The sequence below is a fragment of the Dipodomys spectabilis genome, unplaced genomic scaffold (assembly GCF_019054845.1).
Source record: "Dipodomys spectabilis isolate Male_0828 unplaced genomic scaffold, ASM1905484v1 ptg000187l, whole genome shotgun sequence".
Classification (NCBI taxonomy): Eukaryota; Metazoa; Chordata; class Mammalia; order Rodentia; family Heteromyidae; genus Dipodomys; species Dipodomys spectabilis.
Window position 1 is genome coordinate 6,964,182 of NW_024870864.1, and position 24,259 is coordinate 6,988,440.

Below are 24,259 nucleotides of genomic sequence, written 5' to 3' on the forward strand. Positions count from 1 at the left end.
TAATGTATAAATATTATATTAATATATTCATATCAGCACAGTATTATACTGTGTATAATAAAATACTATAATAACATATAAATAGCAGTATATATTAATAATGTACAAATACATTTTCACTTAAGGATTCTGTCCTTTTGGATGAAAACAACAGTAAATTTGTGGGAGTTGGAAAACGCTTGGTCATATCGAATGCATCTATGGAAGATATGGGCTACTTCACATGTGTCCTGACATTTTCCCTCAGGGGCAGAGAATACAACGTCTCTAGGAATATTGAACTTCTTGTCAAAAGTAAGTACTAAGGTCCCTGTCCTTCTGTCCAATGAAAAATATAAGAACAAATTTAGGCTCACCCCGAAGCCCTGTAATGTCCTTAGTATGCAAAAGAAAACTGATACATGAACTGTTCTAAAGGATGATGAGACATGTAAGTGACAGTTTGAAAGCTATAACTCATAAAAGAAAAAAAGATGATCCCTGGGCAGTTAAAAGGCTGACAGAGGCATAAACTCACCACCAGAGGGGGCCAAACACTGGTTTCTTTAGAAAGCTCCTTTGGAAGTCCAAAGGTCCTCAGCACAGGATTGCCCTGAGCTGGGAACCAGTGGCTCAGGACTTTATGTAATTCAAGACAATTAAGGAGGCTGAGATCTGAGGATCCCTATTACAAGCCAGCTTGGTCAGAAAAGTCCTTGAGGCTTTTTATTTCCAATTAACCAGCAAAAACCAGGAAGTAGAGGTATGGACAGAGTGGTAGAGTGGTAGCATTGAGTGAAAAAGTTATAGAACAGAGCCTCGGTCTTGAGTTCAGGCCTTAGTACCACCTAGAAAAGCAAATAAACAAAAATACAGTTGCCCTGGCCTTATGTACTGCTATTATAGGATTTGAGGACTTTATTAGATTCTCACTCCTAAGGTCATATATATCCAGTAGAAATTGCCTTAATGTTTTATTTTCTCTAAGATGTGTGTAGATGTTCTTGGTACCAGTTGAATATAACTTATTCTAAATGCTTGAAATAGAAGTCTCAAACTTTAAAAAATATTTCTCTCTCTCTCTGTCTACACACACACACACACACACACACACACACACACACACACACACACACACAAAATAAGATAGCTAGGGGAAGGGACTCAAATCTAAACATGAAATTAATTTTTCATACACATCTTACATATATTCCCTGTAGGTAAAATTTAATGCAATGTTTTATATTATGTACTGTGTTTTTTTCTTTTTTTCTTTGTGTGTGTGTGTGCATGCACATGTGTGCACACCAGTACTAGAGCTTGAACTCAAGGCCTTGGTTCTGTCTCTTAGGTTGTTCACTCAAAGCTGATACTTTACCACTTGAGCCATATCTCTCTACTTTTGGCTTGAACAGTTAATTGGAGATACACTGTAAGAGTCTTGTGTACTTTCCTTCCTTTGAACTGTGACCCTCAGATATCATTCTCCTGAGTAGCTAGTAGTACAGACATGAGCTACTGGTATCCAGTGTGTCTCTCTCTTTTTTCTCTCTCTCCCTTCTTTTTCTTCCTGCCTCTCCTCTCCTCTCCTCTCCACTCCTCTCTTCTCCTCTTCCTTTCCTTTCCTGTTATTTTCTTTCTGTGACAGTCCTTGCTGGCTTCAAATGATATAAAATCCAGGCTGGCTTTGAACTTACTATGTACTCAAGTTGGCTTCCAACTCATGATCTGTGTGCCTCAGTTGCCTGAGTTATAAGATTACAGATACGTGGCACTACACCCAGCCCTACACTTTTAAATAATCCTATGTATAAAACTTGCATGCTGTGGAATTTTTTTACTTTTTACTTTTACTCATATCAACACTCAAAAAATTAAGAGTGAGGAAGCTCAACTGGTACCAGAATCAGTTATACTTGAAAATAACATTGGGAACAGGGTTTACCATTTTCAACATTTATTCCATACCTTCTATATAAGTAAAACTTGGGAGAAAACTTGGGACAAGGAGCATAAAAGTTTGTGAGTGAGTCCTAGACTGTGCCCTGGGGAATGTACTGAATAGCTAGAGATTAGGTCATGTGTCTTGTGTACGGAATAGCTGACATGATTGGAACCTTTAAATATTTTTTTATTTTTATGGTTAAGGTGATGTATAGAGAGGTTGCAGTTCATTGTAAATAGTGTCTAGTGAGTACCACTGCTGAATTAGTTCACTCTTTCTCCCACTATTTCTGTGCTTCCCATTACCCTCCCCAATAAGATAAACTTACATACAAGACAAAATGTACAAATAAGGGAGGGTATGACACTGTTACAAAAGAAATATACTCATAACATGACTTATGTAACTGTAATCCTTCTGCCCATCACCTTTGCAATAAAGTTTTTAAAAATCCATTGATTATAAAAAAAAGATAAAAGGTACAGAAATCAAAAACAATGACAACAGGGGAAAAACAGAAAAAACACAAAAAGTAAAATAAAAAACCTCTTGTTTCCATTTCCTGGAGTTCATTTAGATAAGCGTTATTTAATTTCTATTGTAAAAGTGATGTACAGAGGGGTTACAGTTATATAAGTAAGGTAATGGGTACATTCTTGTTGAACATTGTTACCCCACTTTCCCTCGCCCCAGACTCCTCTCCTCCCCAAGTTGTAAAGTTCATTTCCAACATAGTATCTTGTAAGTATCACTGTTGCATTGGCTCACCTTTTGTCCTTTGTCTGATTCTTTTCAAAACAGATTCTATTCTATTCCATAACCCTAAGCATAATGAGCACTATTGGCAATGAGAATGGGAACCCCAATGATGCCAAAGAGTAAAAATATGGAAACTTTTGTACTTCCTTTTAAGTGTTGCATGTACTTTCCTTCTATTTGTTGGTAGAAAACTCATTTTTTCCCTAAAGCTGACCCTTTCCTAACTCTAACCCTAACCTGAACTTGAATACTGACTCTAAAGTCCCACAGATGCTGTCAGGAAAACAGATATACCTGTTTTCTTTCATCTTAACCTGAAAACAACTGAGTCTTGTTCATTTTGTTATTCCCTTTCCCTTTCCCAAATTAGATAAATCTATATACAAGACACAGGGTACTAAAATAAAAATCAGTGACAACAGGGTATAAACCAAAGGGGTGGGTATGTGATGAAAGTAAAAAGAAATAACTTCACACAGTACATTAAAACAAAAATAAAAACAAAACACAAAAAACACTTGTTTCCATATCTTGGAGTTCATTTTGATTAGCCTCATTTTATATGATCATAGCTGTTGAACCTTTGTGATCCTCTCCTAAGAATATCCTCCTTTGATCTCAATGTGTGAATGTTTAGAGTCCTGTTTCACTTATGATGTCCAAGTGTAATTTTTTGTCTTTTACTATCCACTGTGTTTACTTGTAGATTTGTAGACCCATTCTAATTACTATAAATGAGGGAAATCATGCAGCTTATGTTTCTTTGGGTCGGGTTTACTTCACTTAATTTTTCCAAGTCTTTCCATTGCCTTACAAATGGGGCAATAGCATTCTTTCCGATGGAAGCATAGATTCCATTGTATGTATATACCACATTTGTCTACTAAGGGACATCTGAGTTAAATCCATATCTTGACTATGGTAAACAATGCTGCACAGAGAGGGTTTGAAAAGAAATGTACTTATTACCTTACTTATGTAATTGTAACCACTCTGCATATCACCTTTACAAAAACAAAAACAAAAACAAAAACCAGCTGGGTGCTGGTGACTCACACCTGTAGTCCTAACTACTCAGGTGGTTGAGATCTGAGGATCAAGGTTCAAAGACAGCTTGGGCAGGAAGTTCACAATACTCTTATCTCCAATTAACCACCAGAAAACTGGAAATGGCACTGTGGCTCAAGTGGTAGAGCTCTCACCTTGATCTGAAGAGCTCAGGGACAGCATCCAGACCCAGACTGCAAGCCCCACAATAGACAAAAAAACCCAAACAAACACAAAACAAAACAACAAAAAACACCCGCCAATGCTGCAGTGAACATGGTTGTACTGGTAGCTTTAGTGTGGCCTGGTTTGTGGTCCATTGGATAAATATCCAGGAGTAGAATTGCTAGGTCATAGGGAAGCTGTATGTTTAGTAATTATTTTGGGGGCTTAAACTCTGGGCCTGGGTGCTGTCTCTGAGCTCTTCAGCTTAAGGGGAGTACTCTATCATTTGAGCCACAGAGCCATTTCTGGTTTTCTGGTGGGTTAATTGCAAATAAGAGTCTCACGGACTTTCCTGCTTGTGCTGCCTTTGAACTGTGATCCTCAGACCTCAGCCTCCTGATTAGGTAGGATTACAGATGTGAGCCACCAATGCCTGGCTATGTTTAATCTTTTAAGGAACCTCCATACTGCTTTCCAGAGTGGTTGAACAATTTTGTATCCCCACCAACAGTGTAGTCACATTCAATTGGAATCTTTTAGAGGGACTTCAGAGAGCCCTGAAAACAAATTAGTGTTAAATAATTGGTCTATGAGCTGAGCATTGGTGGCTTATGCCTATAATCCTAGTTACTCAGGAGGCCGAGACCAGAGGATCACCATTCAAAGGCAGGGAAAAGTCTGTGAGATTCATCTCCAATTGAACAGCAAAAAAAGAATTGAAGGTCTAGGTCAAGTGGTAGGAAACCAGTCTTGAGCAAAAATATCAAGTGACAGAGAGAGGCCCTGAGTTTAAGCCCCAGTATTGGTATCCCCTGCTGACCCCCATGATTGGGTCTATGAAAGAAAAATTTCTCAGAGATTCCAGAAGTTCATTTTTATTATAAGTTCATAATTCTATGTATTCCTAGATTATATTTCTTTTCCTGACCTGTTCTAATTCATTCACATTACTTCCCTCTTTCCCCCACAGGGTAGTGATTGAGTCTCCCTGTGCCTTTCCACAGGGTCTACTGTTCTATTTGTGTAATACCACACAGAAACACTAGGAGGTACCAACCTATATATTATACTGTGATGTTAGCCTACTGCAGCTCAGTGGCTTCTCAAAGTGTGGTCCTGAGCCAGCAGCAGCCTCTTCAGCTGGCTGGGTATTCCTTGCAACAGGTGCAAAATCTCAGGTTCCATGCTGACCTAAAATGGAAACTGGGCATTGAGGACTGCTATCTGTATGGTTCACCCCCAAGTGTGAAAAATGTTTTAATACTAGATCCTGGAGGCTTTTCTCTCTCCCTGTATAGCCTGGCCACTGTCCCATAGCAGTATAGCTGGGAGGGGCCTATGTAGTGTAGATGCCAGCAGCTCTTCAGGTTAGACCATCACCCATGGGAGGATTTTGAAATATTTTGTAAAAGAAATGAGGGTGATGAGGCCATTGAGAGACAGCTCCTAGCCCTCACTCATCCTCAGCTATCATTTTGTACCATTTTGGGTACTCAGTTTGTTCAAGCTAGGTGTAATCCTTTAATTCCTTAAACATCAACCTTTGCATCTCCAAAGACTTTATTTTCTTGGTTAACAAGATATCAGTGGCCCACTATGGGTTACTGGATTTGTTACTCAGTGTGGGAGTAGGGTTAGCTTTATAAACAGGTCATTTAGTTCTTCAGCCTCTGTGTGTGTGTGTGTGTGTGTGTGTGTGTGTGTGTGTGTGTATGTGTGCGTGTGTGTGTGCACGTGTGCACACACTGGTCCTGGAGCTTGACCTCAGGGCCTGGGTACCATCTCTGTTCAAGGCTAGCACTTGAGCTACAGCTCCACTTCTAGGTGTTTTTTTTTTCTTTTTGTGAGGAGTTAATTGGAGGTAGGAGTTTCATAGACTTTTGTACCCTAGCTAGCTTTGAACCACAGTCCTCAGATCTCTTCCTGCTGAGTAGCTAGGATTACAGGCATGAATCCCCAGAACTTGGCTCCTTATGGCTATTCTTATAGAAGTGAGTCTTTAGTGTTCTGTGGTAGACACTTTGGAGGGGAGTGGAAACCTTTGAGTATAGCCTAGCCTGTGGATACCATCAATGTGCATTCAGGAAGCCTGGGAGGTGAAGGGCTAATTGTTTATGTCAGAGCAAAGAACAAAGACCATCTGTCATTGGAATGTGTAACTGTAATCTTTTCCAGTAATGTCTTTTCTCTGCTGGGAAAAGCATTGGCCCCAAATGCTCAATTTTGTGAGGAGATCAACTGTGTTTCCTTTGCCAGAAAAAGGTTGATTAGCACAATGACTGGCCACTTGGTGAAAGATAACTTAATTAGACAAACAATGGAAGTTAAGTGTCAGATCTAAATGAAGGTTTCCCTAATGGAATCTCTTTTCCTTGCAACTTTCTCAGAAAGAAGAGAGGAAACTATTCCTGTAATCGTATCTCCCTTGGAAACCGTAACAGCATCTCTGGGTAAGGCCTGCAAAGACTGTCATGCACATGCGTGTGGTGATTCTTGAACCCCAGAGTCAAGACTCAGGGCTCCTGGCCTACTGACCACAATATCCACACCACTGCTGTTCCTTTGGAGTATCATGTGTCTGGGTGAAGACCTTAAAACTCCAGTGGTTGGGCCTGAGGGAACAAATGGGAGTGGGCATTTTTCTTTGTCAAATATTGTTAGGAATTGTATTTAAAATTAAGGATACTTGGCTTCAAGGAAACCCTACTTACAAAGTTCTAAATACAACATGGTATTTTTGCATAGCAGTTAACAACAAAGGATTGACAGCATAAATCCCTTACACAGCCATCACTTCTAGTAGATTTAAAATAATCCATATTGCTAAAGCTTGGCTGGTGCTCAGCACCTCTGTAAGACTTCATTTGAAGATGTAGTAAATGAGCTGGGCTCTCATGGCTTAGACTTGTGAACCTAGCTACTCAGGAGGCTGAGATCTAAGAGTTCTAGCTTGAAGCCAGCTCAAGCAGGAAGTCTGTGAGACTCTTATCTCCACTTAACCAACAAGAAGCCAGAAGTAAAGCTGTAGAACACCAGCCTTGAGTGAAAAAGTTCAGGGACAGGGTTCAGCACCTAAATTCAAGTCCTAGTACTGGTATGTATGTATGTATGCATGTGAAAGAAAAAAATAAAATGGAGTGGATGACCAGAGACAGGTTCTTTCTACCAGAACAACTGATCAGCTGGTTTAGTGGTATGGACAAAGTAACCATTTAAGGTTTTGTATGTTTCACTCCATTTTGATTTAGGCTGACCACCCTACTTTTTGGATAGTCCACAGGATTGGCCAATGAGGGCACATCAGTATTGAACATCCACCATATCTAACATTGTCTAAGAAATCACAGTTAGGTAAGGGGCTCCTGCACTATGCATTGAAGACTGTAGAGGGCGCCATCCTTAGAAAATGCGTTTGTTTTGGGGAAGGGTTAATTGGGAGTGAGTACCATCTTAGAATGGAGAGTCCCAGGGGGACGCTTAGAGCTGAGATAACCAACTGTTGGAACTTTTAAACATAAATAGAATCACTTGCAGGAGAATTCAAAATGCTTGGTAGGACCTGAGTGACCTTATTGAAGCCATTCATGTATTTCTGGATTTTCACCCACGGTGAGGACCAGTGGAAGGTTCTAGAGACATATGGTAAATATTAAAGTTTAGTGTGAACAGAATTGTTTGGAGAAACTATATTTCCTTGTGAGATAAGGACTTCGCAGTGAAGAGTGCTGGGGAAGATGAGGAAGGATTTCTGGTTGGCCAAGGGATGCGAATTGCTTGGATGCCTTTGTTTCCCATTGACTCCTTTTCTGGTTAATGTGTTATGTCTTGCTGCACACAGGGTCAAAACTGACAATTCCATGTAAAGTGTTCCTGGGGCCAGACGAAGATCCCCCCTTTGCCTATGTGCAGTGGATGGCTAACAACAGCGAAGTCCCGAACACCTATCCCGGAGGCCGATTAATGCAGGGGGATGTTCGGTATGTGGTCTGGCAGATCTCCACACTTCCTTTAGGAGACTGGGTCTCCTTTAGGAGACAGAGTCACATTGGGCTTATACACATAACACTCTGCAGTGAAAGTCACATTCCTGATTTCCTGCAATCCTAGCTATTAGGGAGGTTAAGGTATGAAGATCAAGGTTTAAAGCCAGCTAGAGCAGACAAATCCATGAGACTTTTTATCTTTAATTAACCAGCAAAAAGCCTGAAGTAGAGCTCTGGCTCAATTGATAGTGCATCATCCTTGAAGAGAAAAAGACAAGCAACAGCAAGAAGCTTTGAGTACACACACACACACACACAAATCAAACTTTAGACTTGTATGAGTGGAATTGTAGTTGGTCAGTTGGAGGTTGCCTTTTGTAGCCGTTTAGAACATTTTCTTGTACTTTTATTTTTTCCAGGTAAAAAATATTTGTGAATTAATCCATCTCCATTTCCTGTTTTGCTATCTTACTTTCAAATTTTTTCATATACCTTTATAAAAGCTCTGAGATCTAGCCACAGTATCTGTACTGGGACCTCTTTTGATTTTTAGGGAATTGTGGGCTGCTCCAGTTTCCAAAGAAGATTGATAATAATAGAAAGATGAGTTTGCTTCTTTTACATACCTATCTTTTGAGAATATTTCTTCAGTGTGAAACTAGAATGCTCACATCTCATATATGGTAGCTATTTGCATATGAACAAGGGAGTCCATTCAATATTCCAAATCAAAAAGTATTTTTTAAATTATAGTCTGACACATTGGGTTAGCTGGAACTCTGGCTTGTTAGTCTTTGTCATTTTTTGAAAGATTTATCAAAAAGTCCTTTTGGGGCCAGCTGGGCTAGGTAGTAAGAGACTGTATCTGTAAAACAAACTGAAAAGTACAAAAGGACTGGGGGCATGGCTCAAGTAGTAAAGCATTTGTCTAACAACCATGAGGTACTGAGTTCAACTTTTAATTCTTAAAAAAAAAAAAGAAAAAGTTCTTTCTGGATGGCACTGACTGGGTCACAATGATGGTTAGCATAATCCTTTGTTTTCAAGTCTTTGTTGAAAAGAATTGACCACAACTACCATATCAGTTTACTCACATTTCATTTTCTTTCCCTCCCTCCCTCCTTCCCTCCTTCCCTCCCTCCTTCCCTCCCTCCCTCCCTCCCTTCTTCCCTTCCTTCCTCCCTTTCTTCCCTCCTTCCCTCCTTCCTTCCTTCCTTCCTTCCTTCCTTCCTTCCTTCCTTCCTTCCCTCCCTCCCTCCCTCCCTTCCTCCCTCCCTCCCTCCCTCCCTCCTTCTTTCCTTCCTTCCTTCCTTCCTTCCTTCCTTCCTTCCTTCCTTCCTTCCTTCCTTCCTTCCTTCCTTCTTTCCTTCCTTCCTTCCACCCTTCATCTTTTTGCCAGTCCTAGGGCTTGCATTCTAGGCCTATGCTCTCTCCCTGAGCTTCTTTTGCTCAAAGCTAGTGCTCTATCACATGAGCCACAACAGCACCACTTCTGGTATTTTCTGAGTAGATTATTGGAGATAAGAGTCTCTTGGACTTTCCTTCCTGGGCTGGCTTTGAACTACAATCCTCAGATCTCAGCCTCCTGAGTAACTAGGATTACAGGTGTGAGCCACTGGTGCCTGGCTTATACTTCATTTTCTTAAAGGAACAGATTTCCATACTTTTCTTCCCTAGATAACACAAATATAATCCTAGTGGATTCACTCCACTAGTGGCTTGAACTGCACTGGACTGGAACTCAGAGCCTCACACTTTTGCTTAGCTTTTTATTCAAGGCTGGCTCTCTACCACTTGCTCCCTACCTCCATTGCTAGCCTTTTGCTAATTAATTGAAGATAAAGTCTCCATGATGCCTAGCTTCCACGATAGCAAGGCAGTATCTTGGACTTCTGCCAACATTACACATGGCAGCTGTCCACACTGTAGTTGCCAGTCTGCAGCTCTCATCTGGACTCGAGTGTGTGGAGTGAGAGACAGCAGTAAAAATGAAGGGCAGACACCATTGAGGGTGGAGTCCTGGAAACTCCCTTCTCTTCAATATATGAATAAGTCATTGGTAAGAGAACAAGGTTTCCCCATACTAGACTTCTCTATTCCCACTACTGGGTACATTAAGGATATTTAAAATATAAAAATTTGCATCTAAGTGAAAATGAAGGTTTAAATTCTTATTGTGACAAATGGCCTATTATCATAAGCTATGCCATTAACAACACTCTGGCCTTTAGAAATAGGCTTGAAAACTTCTCCCAAACAGGGGTTCGGAATGGGATGCAGTGGTAGTGTACATGCCTAGCATGCATGAAGCCCTGGGTTTGATTTCTCAGTACCACATAAACAGAAAATAAACAGAAGTGGCACTGTGGCTCAAGTGGTAGAGTGCTAGCCTTGAGCAGAAGAAGCTCAGGGACAGTGACCAGGCCTTGAGTTCAAGGCCCAGGACTGGCAAAAAAAAAAAAAAAGTAGAAAAATTCTCCCAAATAGTGGGCTGGCAATGTGGCTCCGTGGTAGAGTGCTTGCCTACCTTGCATGAAGCCCCGAATTCAATTCCTCAGTAACACATAAACGGAAAAAGCTGGAAGTGGTACTGTGGCTCAAGTGGTAAGCTTAGGGACAGTGCTCAGGTCCTGAGTTCAAGCTTCATGACTGGCAAATAATTCTCACAAATAAGTAAAATAGTATGTGTCAATTTCTCCTAACTTTATGAAACTTGTAGTTAGTTTAAATTTGAGAATGTTTGATTGTCTAGCCGGTAAAAGATACACTTACACCACACTTAAATGAATGTTTTCTTACCCAGGGAATATTCAGAAAACAATGAGAGCTACATTGAAGTACCACTGCTTTTTAATCCAGTCACAAGGGAGGATTTGCATACAGATTTTACCTGTAAGGTCAATGGCAAACAAAGTCATCAGGTCCTACGTACCACAGTCAAAGAAGGTATGCATTTTGGGGACACTAAATGGGAAAACAAACTTGTGTAATGGTCTACAGATGCAACACAGAGCTCCATGATCTCCATGTAATTCTTGAACAAACCTCCCACTCTTTGATAATTATTTTTGGTTGATTAGAGGTTGGACATTGAGGAATTATACTGTGATTGAAAAAAAGATTAAGTTGTTCTAGGCATGGTGGCTCAACCTTGCAATCATAGCTACTTGGGAAGCAAGGGTCAGAGATGGAGCTTCAAGACTACCCTGGGCCTATAAATTCACAAGACTCCATCACAACCAATGGCTGGGGAGGGTGGCATGTGCTTATTATCCCAGCTACTGGAGAAGGAAGCAGAATGGCTGGGCACAGAGGCCACACCTGTCATCCCCAGTGATATGGTAAGCACAAGTAGGAAGATTACAGTCTAGGCCACTCAATTGTGACAGGGAGACCCTATCTCAAATATGATCACTGCAAAAAGGAGCTAGAGGCATGACTCAAGTGGTAGTGTGCCTGTCTTGCAAATGTAAGGCCCAGACTTCAGTTCCTACTTCTGCAAAAACTAAAAACCAAACAAAACCAAATCAAGTGTTAAGTTTTAGAAAGCACATAACATAGCTCTTGGATGAACTTGTGAGAACTCTGCATGTTTAAGTGCTTCTGCAATGGAGTACCAGGGTCTGCTGTCCTCTAGGAGAGGGTGGGTGGCCTCCTCTCATCTTAAAGTTGAAAAACTCCATCCTGCAAGAGCTGGGACTGGAAGATACTGAAGTTCAGAGTAACTCTGAGGTCAACGACATCAGAAACAGGAATAAGTGCAAAAATCAGTCCACTATCCATTTAACAACAAAAAGTGAAATGCTATCATTTTTGACTAAATGGATTCCTTGGTATATTTAATCACTGAACAGGAAAGGGAAGTACACTTGATGTTGTATCTGCTGACAGTCCAAAAAAGCAACAGCCCCTGGTCCAAAGTGAGTCTCAGCAGGACTGTTAATATCTTTCAAACAAATACCCAGCACAGCTGTCTCCAACTGAGCTTCTATACCAGCAACACCACAGATTAAAAAAACACAGCCCCTGCCCTCATCCAGATAGATTCCATCCAACCCTCCCCAGCTCCTTTCATACTGAAGTTTCACACTTGGGTCTATGTGTACAGGGCAATGTTGCAGGACCTTTCACAGAAATGAGGGCCAGGAGGGAGGGAGAGACACAGTGACCATACAGATTTGGAAATGGAGGGTCCCATAAAAAGAAACTTGCCTTCTCTGGGGAGTAGTGAGTCAAAAAATTCTGTGCAAAGCCTGATTCTGATGTTGAGAACCTTTGAAACTTTGTCACTGGAGTCCTATGTGCATGCTCTTTTCTGGGACAGCTCACGACTTATCCCAGAGGCCCAGCAAGGCCTTTTATCAGGATGGAGAGACATATTCAACCAGCTGCTCAGAGAATTGCAGCTTTAATTATTTACTTTGTTACTTACTTACTTTTTGAGCTGGTACTGGGCCTTGATCTCAGGACCTTGTACTCTGACTTGGCTTTCTCGCTCAAGGTTGGCACTCTGCCATTTGAGCCAGACCTCCACTTCTGGCTTTTTACTGGTTAATTGAAGAGGTTCCTGGACTTTTCTGCCCAGGCTAGCATTGAACCATGATCCTTAGATCTCAGTCTCCTGTAGCTAGGATTACAAGCATAAACCACTGATGCCTAGCTCCATGTATTTCTAATCCGAGTAGTGTAAGGTGAAAGACTCCTGTGGAAAGTCAGATTGAGATCCTGGTGATTGCAGTAAGCCTGCATAGACTATCCCAAATACTAACTTTAAAATGTGGAATTCTCTATTCTTGTAATCTCAGCATTTGGAAGCTGAGGCAGGAGGTTTAGGAGGTAGAAACTAGCCCCGGTTAAGTAGAGAGACTCTGTCTCAAAAACAAACAGTGGAATTCAGATCTCATTAACAAGGTATTTATTAACACCATGTTTTCACATTTGCATTTTAATTTTTTAAGTTCACAGATATTTCCTATATTTTCACAACACAAAGATGCCTAGGGGTAGAACATGCAATAGCTGATCAAAAGAATTATCTTGATGTGCAAGCCTGCTCTTTTCCTTTGTTCCTTTGTTTAATCCTCATGTCACCCATGGTCCCTGGAAGAGGGCAGATTGTTTCCTGGCAGTGTCGCAGATGGAAACAGATCACATCAGAGACACACCACTGCTCACAGTTGGAACAGTTAGTCCCAGAATACTTGTTCCCTACCTTACAATGTTCTTGGTAACAGATTTTATCCTACCTTGCTTGTTTTTCTAATGTCACCAATGTCATTCTCAAATATCCTTAATTTTGGTGTCAACAACATTTCTCAAACAAGTGCACATTTACCAGGAAAAAAAAAAAAAACTCAGTGTGCTTCTCAGCAAACCTGTGTGGCCCTGGCCTGACCTATTTTGTAGTGAGTGATGCTCAGTCCTGACATCTCTCTCTCTCTCTTCTCTCCACAGCTTCCCCCACATTCTCTTGGAAGATTGCGCTGGCCCCACTGTCTCTGGTCATTTTGGTTTTGGGGGGAATGTGGATGCATAGGTGGTGGAAAGACAGAGCTGAGAAGCATATTCTCTAACCACGCTAAGAACTGGCCAAAGACTTCCCATCCTACTCATGTACGATAAGGGAAATGTAGTGGTGCAAACTCATCTGTGTCATTTCTTATGGAAGCATTGTGCCTTGAGGACTCCTGTCCTCTTCTCTTTAACAAAGCTCTGTGTTTGGAATAAAAGAATGAAATCTTATATTGTGTTCTGAAAATCAGAGATAGGAACAGAAGTGCACCTGGGAGCATATGAGCGGCTCTGTCACCTCTGACCTACTTAAAAGAATGAGCTGGGGCTGAGGTTATAGCTCAGTGCTAGTCTAGTGCTAGCTAGTGCGTGTGTAAGGTCCTGAATTCTATCCTCAGCCCCACCAAAACCCAACAAACAGCAACCAACACCTGACAAGAAAACACAACAAAACAGCAACAAAACCAGATTGAGTACTAGGAAGTTAAGAACAGGTGTTTCTGAGGGAGAGAAGAGAGGACACATGAATGCAGAGAGGAAAGGTAAGCAAGAGTTATCATAATATTCAATGTATATATGTAAAAATTGTTGGAGAGGTGGGGAGAATGAATGACATTGACCAAAGATGCATCGTGCTCATAAACTGATATGCTGAATTGAAACCCCTTTGTACAACTACTTAAAGATAATAATAATAATTAATAATAATAAACCAAACCAAAACTAAAAGACCAAAACCAAAACAAAACCCAACAACCAAGTTAAGTGTTTTTAGGTATGAATGAGAGTGGAAACCTAGAAGTGACTTTTCAAATTCATCTACTCTTTAAGGTGTTTAGGAAGTCCAGTTTGTTTAAGTTCTAAGGGCAATGTCATAGGTGCAAAGATGATTCCTCCAGGGCTGGGTTGTAGCTCAGTGGCAAAGCATTTGCCTAACAAGTGCAAGGTCCTGGGTTCGACCTCCAGTACCAAAAAAGAAAAGAAAGAAAAGGTACAGTTAAAAAAAAAAAACCCTGAACAACAACAACAACCAGAAGATGATTCCTCCTTCGAAATATAGGAAGGTATATCTAAATCTATTTTCAAAACTCTGGAACTCTCCATGAATATGAATGGGTGAAGACAGAAGAAAATGGCATACCTGGCAAAAGGAAGTCCTGAAGACCCCTGTGTTTTGGCCTCTCCTTACCCACCCAGAACAATTGTCTCTGGATTGGTTGTGGCTGGATCACAGGATACACGTAAGGATACACGTACTCAACCAGACAGGAACTGCCGTTTTGAGTCTTTAACTCCCATTTCCTTAATGGGAGACAGGAAATGTTTCTCTCTTTTCTATTTCTCCCTACTTTGATCCTGTTACACTAAAATAAATCCTTGCCAAACTTGTCAAAAACAAACAAACAAAAAGAACAAAACTAAAAGCTCTAAGGGTGCTGGAGATACAAACACAGTTAAAATGTAATTTTGACATTTTGAGATACAAACACAGTTAAAATGTAATTTTGACATTTTGATTCTAGAAAGGGTAGTTTAGAAATGTTAAAGCCAAAGAACAGCAAGAACTGGTGAATTCTTTGAGAAACATGATACAAAAAGTAGCAAGTAAGATAAAGTTAGGATCATCTGAAAAATGGCCCCTGGGGAACAGATTGAGGGATGGAAAAATATTGCAACTTCATAACAGCGGTTGGGAAAAATAAAAGAAATGAAAAGGAATTCAGATCATCAAACATAAACTAGAAAAATATAATCAGAAACTCTGATTATATCCAGATGGACAAGTGGGTTTAAGTAAAAGCCATTAAGCAAATTAGGTAGATTTACTCTTCACTTATTTAGGCATCTATTCAAATGTAACCTTCTTATAGAGGTCTGTCTAAAACATTGTCTTTCTATCTCTCTGCCCCTTCCCCTGCTTGGTGACACATGACTCTCCTCATCAACAGGCCTTCCTATATACATTTGCTTGTGTATTTTCTGTCTGTATTCCTCACCAGAGTGGAAGATCCAGGAGAATAGAGATGGTGATCACACACCAGTGATCACACTGTGTCCACAGGCATTTAATGAATAGTTACAGAGTACAAGAAAATAGGACAAACTCTCTCATGTTTACTGCCAATCAATGAATTTCAAGGATAAAGACAGATAGACTTAATTATGCTCACACTTGGATCTTACTAGGAGGTGCAAACTGACCCAGAATTCCTACTGACTTGGTCCTTATTAACTTTTTACTACCTGGTGCCAAGATTAAGGTACTAGTATAGTTATTGGGCACTTGTGGGAGGGCTCATGCCTGTAATCCTCGCTGCCAAGCTGGCTGAGATCTGAGGATCATGGTTCAAAGCCGGCCCAGGCAGAAGAGTCCACAAGATTCTTATCTCCAATTAACCACCAAAAAGCCAGAAGTGAAGCTATGGCTCAAGTAATAGACTACCAGCCTTGTGGGAAACAGCTAAGGGATAGTATTAGGCCCTGAGTTAAAGTCCTGGTACAAACAAATGAACAAACCAAAAGATGCCAGTAGATTTGGTGTCTGGTGTGGGCTATTTCCTGGCTTGTAGACAGCTGCCCCAGGGCCCCATCTATAATCCAACTGCATTTGGGAATAAAGTTTCATTATATTAATTTTAGGAAAAATTAAAGAATCTAGTAGCATGAGTACCTCAGTAGATGTAAGAACATGCATAGGGGACACATGGAGAAATGATAGTTTCAGGAATAATCAGAGATGTAATACACTATCACGTGTCCAAGAATAAGATCAAAGCTGTTAATGAAACAGCCACTCTCACAGATCCATTCAGAATTTGGCACCGGTAGTAAAAAGGCAATAAGGACAAGTCAGTAGGAATGCTGGGTCAATTTGTACCTACTTGCAAGATCCTAGTGTGGGCATCATTTCCCATCCCAGATGACAACTTAAAATTAGCCATCCTAGGAGTATTTCACCATAGTAGGTAGCCAAATGTCACATATCAGTATCCTCTCCCTATCTTACCACTACAAGGGTTAGATAAGGGCCATAGAGATCTTAGGAAATCATTTAATGAAAGGAAATGGTTAGATATATGATATTTGAAATATATCTGATGGAATTATAATGAAACTACCCTGATTATGAAAATTTATATACCAATTATTAATAAAAGTGATCAGGATGGTGAGACAAATAGTAAAGGAGAAATGTCTTATGTGATATTTATGGTTACAATGATATTTAACTTTGCATATAGACACAGATAAGAGAGATATTTTACATTCAAGTTCAATCACTGTGGTGTGTTATCAATGAGATCTTTAGCCTCATAGTACAGATATTTTCCTTTCTGAAATATGATGCTAAATAACAGAAATGATGTTAACATCGTAGCTACAGTTTGTATTTCTATTTATTTATTTATTTTGTTGGTCGTGGGGCTTTAACTCTGGGCCAGGACACTGTTCCTGAGCTCTTCAGCTCAAGGCTAAGCCTCTACCACGGGAGCTACAGCACCACTTCCAATTTTCTGGTGGTTAATTGGAGATAAGAGTCTCTTGCACTTTCCTGCCCAGGCTGGCTTTAAACTTCGATCATTAGATCTCAGACTCTTGATTAGCTAGAATTACAGTCGTGAGTCCCACCAGCACCCAGCTAGTTTGTATTTTTATGTTATATCTTATACTTTATTTAACAATAGCAAGCTGTTGAATAATTAGGTGTATCACAGGAATAGACTGAAATGAAGATAGTTGAATCGTTTAGACAAGCATAAATCAACCATAGCCTGGGAGCCAAATCCAATTTGCCTTTTGTCATAATCCCTACACAAGATGAGAGGGAGAATCTGAGAACATTTGGAAATCTCAAACATCTATGTCATCTAGAAAAAACAACAACAATCCTTCCTTTTGAAGATACTAACTCCCAAGGAGTAACTCAGGGAGACAGTGGATATAAACACAGACTCCAAAAAGTGATTTATTGAAAATGATGCACAATAATGTGGATGTCACAAGTGTTTCAAATGCTATGGGAATGTAGAGTCTCTTATAAAGAGAGGATGGGATGTATATTTCTTGTAAGATTGCATCTCAGGCAGAAGCAGATCATTATTCCTTAGCATTGAGTGCCATGTAGCAGACACTTACAAAATGTCTGGTGAGCCAGGCACCAGTGGCTCATGCCTGTAATCCTAGCTACTCAGGAGGCTGAGATCTGAAGATCATGGTTCAAAGCCATCCCTGGCAGGAAAGTCTGTGAGGCTCTCATCTCCAATAAGCCATTAGAAAACTGGAAGTGGCACTGTGGCTCAAGCAGTAGAGCTCTCACCTTGAGATGAAGAGTGCAAGGACAACACCCAAGCCCAGAGTTCAAGCCCTACGACTGACCCAAAAGCAAAACAAAACAAACAAACATCTGGTGAGTGGATAAACTGTGTCACCTGGATTTTCTCAGCCAAGGGAGTATTTAGGTGCCCTTCAGTGGGACTCTGCTGAGTTTTCCTTCCCCTGTTCCCATCCACACTTGCACTGGTTTTTGACATGACCTCTTGCTAGTGCCTCACTTGGGCACACAAATACATGCTCCTGTTTCTGGCTTGTTTTTTGTATTTGTGGTTTTCACTTGTGGCCATCTGCTGTTCATGCCACCACTTCAGGGCTATTTGTAAGTGCTCTGAGTCTCCAGGGGACAAAATGTCCAGATAATAACTTGAGCCACGGCCTGTGTCATCTGTGGTGGCCCCAGCCCTCTGTGTAGTCAGGAAAGCTCCCCTCTTTCTGTGGTTCAGATGGCTCTCAGTCAGGTTCCAACGCAGGGGAGGCTCTTTCCCTCTGCTACACAGCTTAGCTATCAGCACACTCCCTCCTCCCTGGCAGGCCTTTGAAACCCACTTCCTCTTACATCCTCAGAGAATCAAAGCAAAACGAAGACTCCTGCCAAGAGAAACATCCACAGCCTGCTATCCACTGGGTTCTTTACAAACTCCCCAGCCTCTAGATACTGGCCTCTGAAGGAGGCTGAGCTAAGGGAGCAGGGAGCATTTTGGCAGCTGCAAGGACAGGAAAGACAAAGCAAGGACAAGACAAAGATTTAGAAGAAGAAGAACAACAACAAAGCAGAAGGGAGAAAAAGCAAGGATGTACAAGGGAAAAGCAACATCTGCTTACAGTGTGCAAGATTTTGGATTTTTTTTCTTTTATTCCAATTTCATCCTCAACTAAAGATCTAGCAGGGACTCTTTTTTTAGGACATTTCTCTTTGAAGTGTCTACTTTTCCTTTCCTTTCACGACTTTCCTCCACGTTCAACTAATCTTAGTCTGTTTACCTTAAAAAAAAAAAAAAACAACCAAAAACCAAACCAAACAAAAAACCTCTAAGCCAGGCACACATATTTTAGACCTCAGGAAACTGAGGCCCACTGAGCTTAAGTACCTGGTCCTGAAATGTGGGAATGGAAGTTTTGGCAAACAAGTGCCTCCCAATGTGGAAATCCAGCATGTGAACACAGCTGGAGAACAGCTGGCTCTGGGGGGTGAGGTTGGGTCAGGGAGTGTGGGTGCTGGTCTGTATGAAGGTCAAGGCAGGAAGGAGCAGAGTAAATATTTGCTCTCCTGGGGGTGGACTAGTTACCAAGAGGAGAAAGAGCTGGGTGCTTCTATCCGGTTTCTTTTCTAAACTTAACAATGAGGTGACTCTGGAGAGACTCAACAAGAATTCCTCCCAGGCAAGGAAGCCTCAGCATGGAAGCCAGAGTCCCTGTTCCCTGCACCATTCCTCCATGTTTTGTTCTGTTGGGGAGTTGCTGTGTACTGCAGGAATGGAGCTGAGTTGTCCTATTTGACTTTGATCTTTTGGTTTTCCTGGGGGAATGCAAGTATGTGTTCCTGGACTTTTCTGAACCTGCTGGGTTCAGAAATGGTCAAGAATAGTGTGTGAATTCCATTAATTTTAATTAGGAATCACATGATTACATTAATGTAGTTAAGCATTACGTTGGACTAGTTTCAAAACCATGCTATATCTCTGGTTGACAACTCACCTTGTTGTATTTTCTACCCCTAATTGTAGTTTGAAAGTGTAGAGTTCATTATTATTTGGGTGTCCAGAAGCCAATATCCGCGGAGACCTGTGCCATCAAAAAGATAGCATTGCATTCACAGATTCCAGGAGAGCACCTGTGGTATGAAGGAGGGAATGGGGAAGACTTGGGTTGGTCAGGAGCCAGGGAAACGAGGGACAGATGTTGGCAAGAGCTTTTATGATGGTCCTGTGGGGTGGCAGGTTGGTCCCTGGGCATAGGAGCTGTTTCTCGTTTGGTAGTGAGGGCTTCATAAAGGTGGTGGAGGTGTGAACCTCCGATTGGTTGGTTTACATCTGAAAAGCTTCTTCTTAGATAAGCTGTTCACCGGGTTTAGGAATTGGATGAGATTGAGAAGGAGCAAATACTCCAGGGTCAGCCAGGTTCTAGGTGGTCAATCATCAATACAAATTAAGAAAAGTGAGGAAAGGGATAGGTTGGGGGACATGGGTGAGAATGTTGAAAGAGGTGACGTCGATCAAGATGCGTTGTATTTATAAACTGTTTTGTTCAATGGCAACTCCTTCATGCAACTACTGAAAGATGATCATTGAAAACATTAAAAAAAGAAATCCACACTGAACACAACTATTGTCTGAGATGGTACTTCAGAAGTTATGCAAGGAAATTAGCCCAAAGTAAGAAGTCAACAAAATAAATGCATTCTCAATACCAAAGATTCTTGAGAAAGCATACTAAAGCAGGCATCGTAAAACCTTCCAAGCATGAACATTAAAATGTTAGTGTTGCATAAAAATGTCCCCAGCCTTGGTAATATCTATAAAGGATTCAAAGCCAACTTCAAAACATTTGAAGTTGAAATATAAGATTCCCTCTCCACAATTGGTTCTTTCTGAGTTGCATCAAGAGGCAAAGGCAGTCTTGGCTGTCATCTTTCACAAGGAATGAAGTATCTCCCGTGGGCCTTAGAACCTGAATTGGCTTCTTCTAGGTCCCCTGTTAAAGAATCCCAGGTATTAAGATAAAATTATGAAAGTCCTTCCCCCCCAAAACACTCCCTAAAGGTTAATATAAAAGCATGTCCCTGGAGCAGATTTCCCAGGCAGTGTTGCTTCAGTGGTTGCTGGCTCTCTGCATGTGAATCCCTGGCCATCATCCTCAGGAACTCATTAGACATGACAGGCTTGCTAATTAGAGACTCAGGATGCTACAGGATACTTAGCTTCAGGAACCTTGCCCAGGTGACTGTTAGTCACAAAAGATAACATGCCATAGCTCTCTGTGGTTAGTCTGTAAGTTCTGTTGGCCAATTGTTACATTTGTTTTTAGACACTTACCCACTTCACTTCCTCATTTTCTTCCCCTTACCCTTTCCTACTCCCCTGCCAAACTGTAAAGTTCATTTCCAACATAGTGTCAAATGAGTATCAATGTTGCATGATTTCATCCTTTGTCCTGCTGTTTCCATGATTCCTCCCTAGATGGAATAAACACAAAACAAAGTACAGAAAACTAAAACAAAAAATAAAAAGTAATAACTACATACAGAAGAGAATAAGAACCTCCTGTTTCCAATTCTTGGAGTTGATATGCTTCTTTATATATGCTACTATGCACTTATCAATTGGGTTATTGAGATCCCCTGTTAAGAATATTATAGACATATTCTAGTTATTACAAATTAGGGGAACCATGCAATCTACTTTTCTTTGGGTCTGGCTTACTTCACTGAATATAATTTTTTCCAGGTCTTTCCATTTCTTTAGAAATGGGGCACTAACATTCTTTCTAATGGAAGCATAGAACTCCATTGTGTATATATACCACATCTTTTTGGCTTTGTTCTTTCTTGAATAATAAATACATTCCCAGAAGCCAGGCGCTGATGGCTCCCACCTGCTTCTAGCTACTCAGGAGGCTGAGATCTGATGATTGAGGTTGGAAGGCAGCTCAGGTAGGAAAGTCTATGAGACTCATGTCTTTAATAAACTACTCAGAAAAAACTGGAAGTGGTGCTATGGCTCACATGGTAGAGTGCTAGCCTTGAGCAAAAGATGGTCAGGGACCAGTGCCTAGGACTTGAGTTCCAACCCCAGGACTGACACAAATAGCACAAAAAGAAAGACTTGAGGTTCTGGCCTTTTTTGGATGCTTTTCTTTCCACTTAGCACATTTTGTATTATTCATCATACTTTTTCCAGACTGAACCAGGCACACTTAGTTTCTTTCTGAAACTCACAATAAGGGCCCAAATAGAATGAGGGTCCAATGTTCACTCATGTCCACAGATAAAAGGAATCCAAAATATGACTTCCTCAAAAAACTAACATTTCTTAGTTAATTCTAGCATTCATTCTTTCTAAGTTTTCATAAGAAGTTGCCCATTATTCAGGGAGCTTTTTCCTAGGAATATAGGAGCAGAAAAGGTAATTGAGTTGTAGTCAAGAAGTTTGCGTACTGCTGGGTCATCCTGTGAGATGACAGGTTCCAGGAAGTGGGACCAGAGTCTTTCAAAAGTTGTCCAAGATCTTGTTTCTTGTGTGATGTGGCCCTATCCTATGAGTGTCATAGGACATTTTTACTATAGCACGGTAGTCTAGCTATTGCTCAAAATGCATTCAGAAGACAGAAGGTCCTTATAGCCTGTTACTGAGTAGGTAACCAACGAAAGCATGCATACATGAATGACTAGACTATTTCACTAAAAGGGAAGGACAAGAGTTAGAGCCTGCCATTGGCTGTTTGCTTTCCGGTAACTGACTTTGTTTGTACTTTGTTCTCCTTTTCAAATCCTATTTTCACTCCAGGGTACTGTTCCTTTGCTAAGCACTGGTATAATCTCTCCAAGGCCTGAGATCTCCAAGAGATCAGCTGGGCCTCTCGAATATCCCATGATGCTTTCTACTTCCTTTGATGCCAATCACACTCTCTCTGACTAGGCCGTGAGCCTCTTGGGATCAAGTTCAAGGTCTGATTGAGCTTTGTTTCTCCAGAGCCTCTAGTAAGATATCATGGGGCCAGAGCATGTAGGCATGTATAAAGACTCTGAGGAAGTAGGATCACTGGGCCCTGAGATGGCACACAAGGGTGCCATATCATAGGAGAATGGTTGGAAAAGAGAGCAAACTCCCTCTGGGCCTCCCCTGCTCATCTGAGAGAAGTTTCCAGGTCCACAGACCGAATGGGAAGGATGCAGCCAATGAGGAGTGAACTAATCAGATCCTTCCTTAGGAATCTGAACATTCTTCAGAGAGCCTCTGCCATCAAGGTAGCTGGCATGGAGAGATTGTCAAATCAGCAACTATCACCTATATGATGGTTTCACTGTTTCATTCATGGATTCATTCTTTAGCCTGGGGCACAACAGCATCTTCGTTTGTCCTTGCCTCCACACTGGCCTCCACCCTGGCCATCCCATGGTTGCGTATTGTTGGGGGGAGGGGTGTACTTTTTCAAGCTCATGCCCAGTGACCTTACTCCTCTGTTTTAGATTTTTGAACAGCTGACCTATAGTCCTCAATTAAGATGTGAGGTCTTTCCGGTAATTTTATTTATCTCATGTGTCTTGTTTATTTCCTTTTGCAGTGTAAGTTCTAAGAGGGTGGATTATTTATTTATTTTTTTTGTGCACAGTCCCGCCCCCTCCTCCGGTCTTGAGGCTTGAACTCTTAAGTCTGGCTCTGTCCCTGAGCTCCTATTGCTCAAGGCTAGCACTCTACCACTTGAGCCACAGTGCCACTTCCGGGTTTTTCTGTGATTTATTTGGAGATCAGAGTCTCAGAGACTTTCCTGCCTGGGGCTGGCTGTGAACTTCCATCCTCATAGCTCAGCCTCCTTAGTAGCTAGGATTACTAGCTTGATCTACCTGGTGCCTGATTGAGGGTGGGGTTTCATATCTTTTTAGTTCACAGCTGTTCTTCCTTTGTGTAGGTGCACACACATTTTTAATAAATAGTTAAAGGTCTGAATTGCTTGGCTTCATCTTCTGTGGATCTCCCACTCTGCCAGCCCAAGGGAAAGCCATGCTGTTTCCCTCACATCACCATTCTGTTTTGTGTTGAAGCATATACTGTTGGCATATACTGTTTCCTGGATCTCAGAAACTCCTTACCATCCTGCGCAGTTGGTTGTCTCCTCTTTCCTGCCCAGGTTCTCTCTTGGAAGCCTTTCTTTTTTTCTTTTTGTTTTTTAATTGTGAGAATACCGTACAGAGGAGTTACAATTACATGGGCAAGATGACGAGTACATTTCTTATCAAGCATCGTTGCCTCCTCTTTGTTTCCCCTTCCAATCCCTGCCCATACTCCCCCCCTCTCCCCACCTGATCTTCCCCCCACCCCCTACCAAAGTTGTAAAGTTCGTTTTTGGACATAAGGACTTGTACATCTCATTGTTGCAATGGGTCCACCTGTATCCCTAGTTAAACGATTTGTTTTTTCCCATTCCCTCCACAAATTATACCAACATCTAATACAGTGAAAGCAGGGTTATACTGTGGGGAAGGGACATGCAAAGCAACAAAGAAATCATCTTATAAATGTGTTAGAAAAAATGGCATGAAAGAAAAAAAACAAAAAATCATTTGAATACTTATCTTGGGGTTCATTTCCCTAACATCAACTTATCTGACCTTTTCTGCTTGACTCAGACATATACTAGTTATTGCAGATAAGGGAAACCATGGGACCTATGTTTCTTTGGGACTGGCTTACTTCACTTAATATATTTTTTTCCAAGTCTTTCCATTTCCTAACAAATGGGGCAGTGTCATTCTTTCTGATGGAGCCTGATGGAAGCATTTCTTAATCACCAAACTGGTACAGAGGTCTCTTGTACTGAA

The 24,259-nt window shown here is 41.1% G+C and overlaps 1 protein-coding gene across 4 annotated transcripts in view; it reads left to right on the top strand.

Moving 5' to 3' along the window:
• Window positions 1-13,620, top strand: part of Il1r2 (interleukin 1 receptor type 2) — a 42,271-nt gene extending 28,651 nt beyond the window's left edge. For all 4 annotated transcript variants that reach the window (XM_042695408.1, XM_042695406.1, XM_042695405.1 and 1 more), the window contains 5 exons: window positions 126-294; window positions 6,283-6,345; window positions 7,734-7,872; window positions 10,682-10,824; window positions 13,333-13,620. In XM_042695408.1, the coding sequence (XP_042551342.1) occupies window positions 126-294; window positions 6,283-6,345; window positions 7,734-7,872; window positions 10,682-10,824; window positions 13,333-13,451 (633 nt within the window). In that variant the 3' untranslated portion in view covers window positions 13,452-13,620. The remainder of the gene's footprint in view (window positions 1-125; window positions 295-6,282; window positions 6,346-7,733; window positions 7,873-10,681; window positions 10,825-13,332) is intronic.
• Window positions 13,621-24,259: the final 10,639 nt, after the last annotated feature.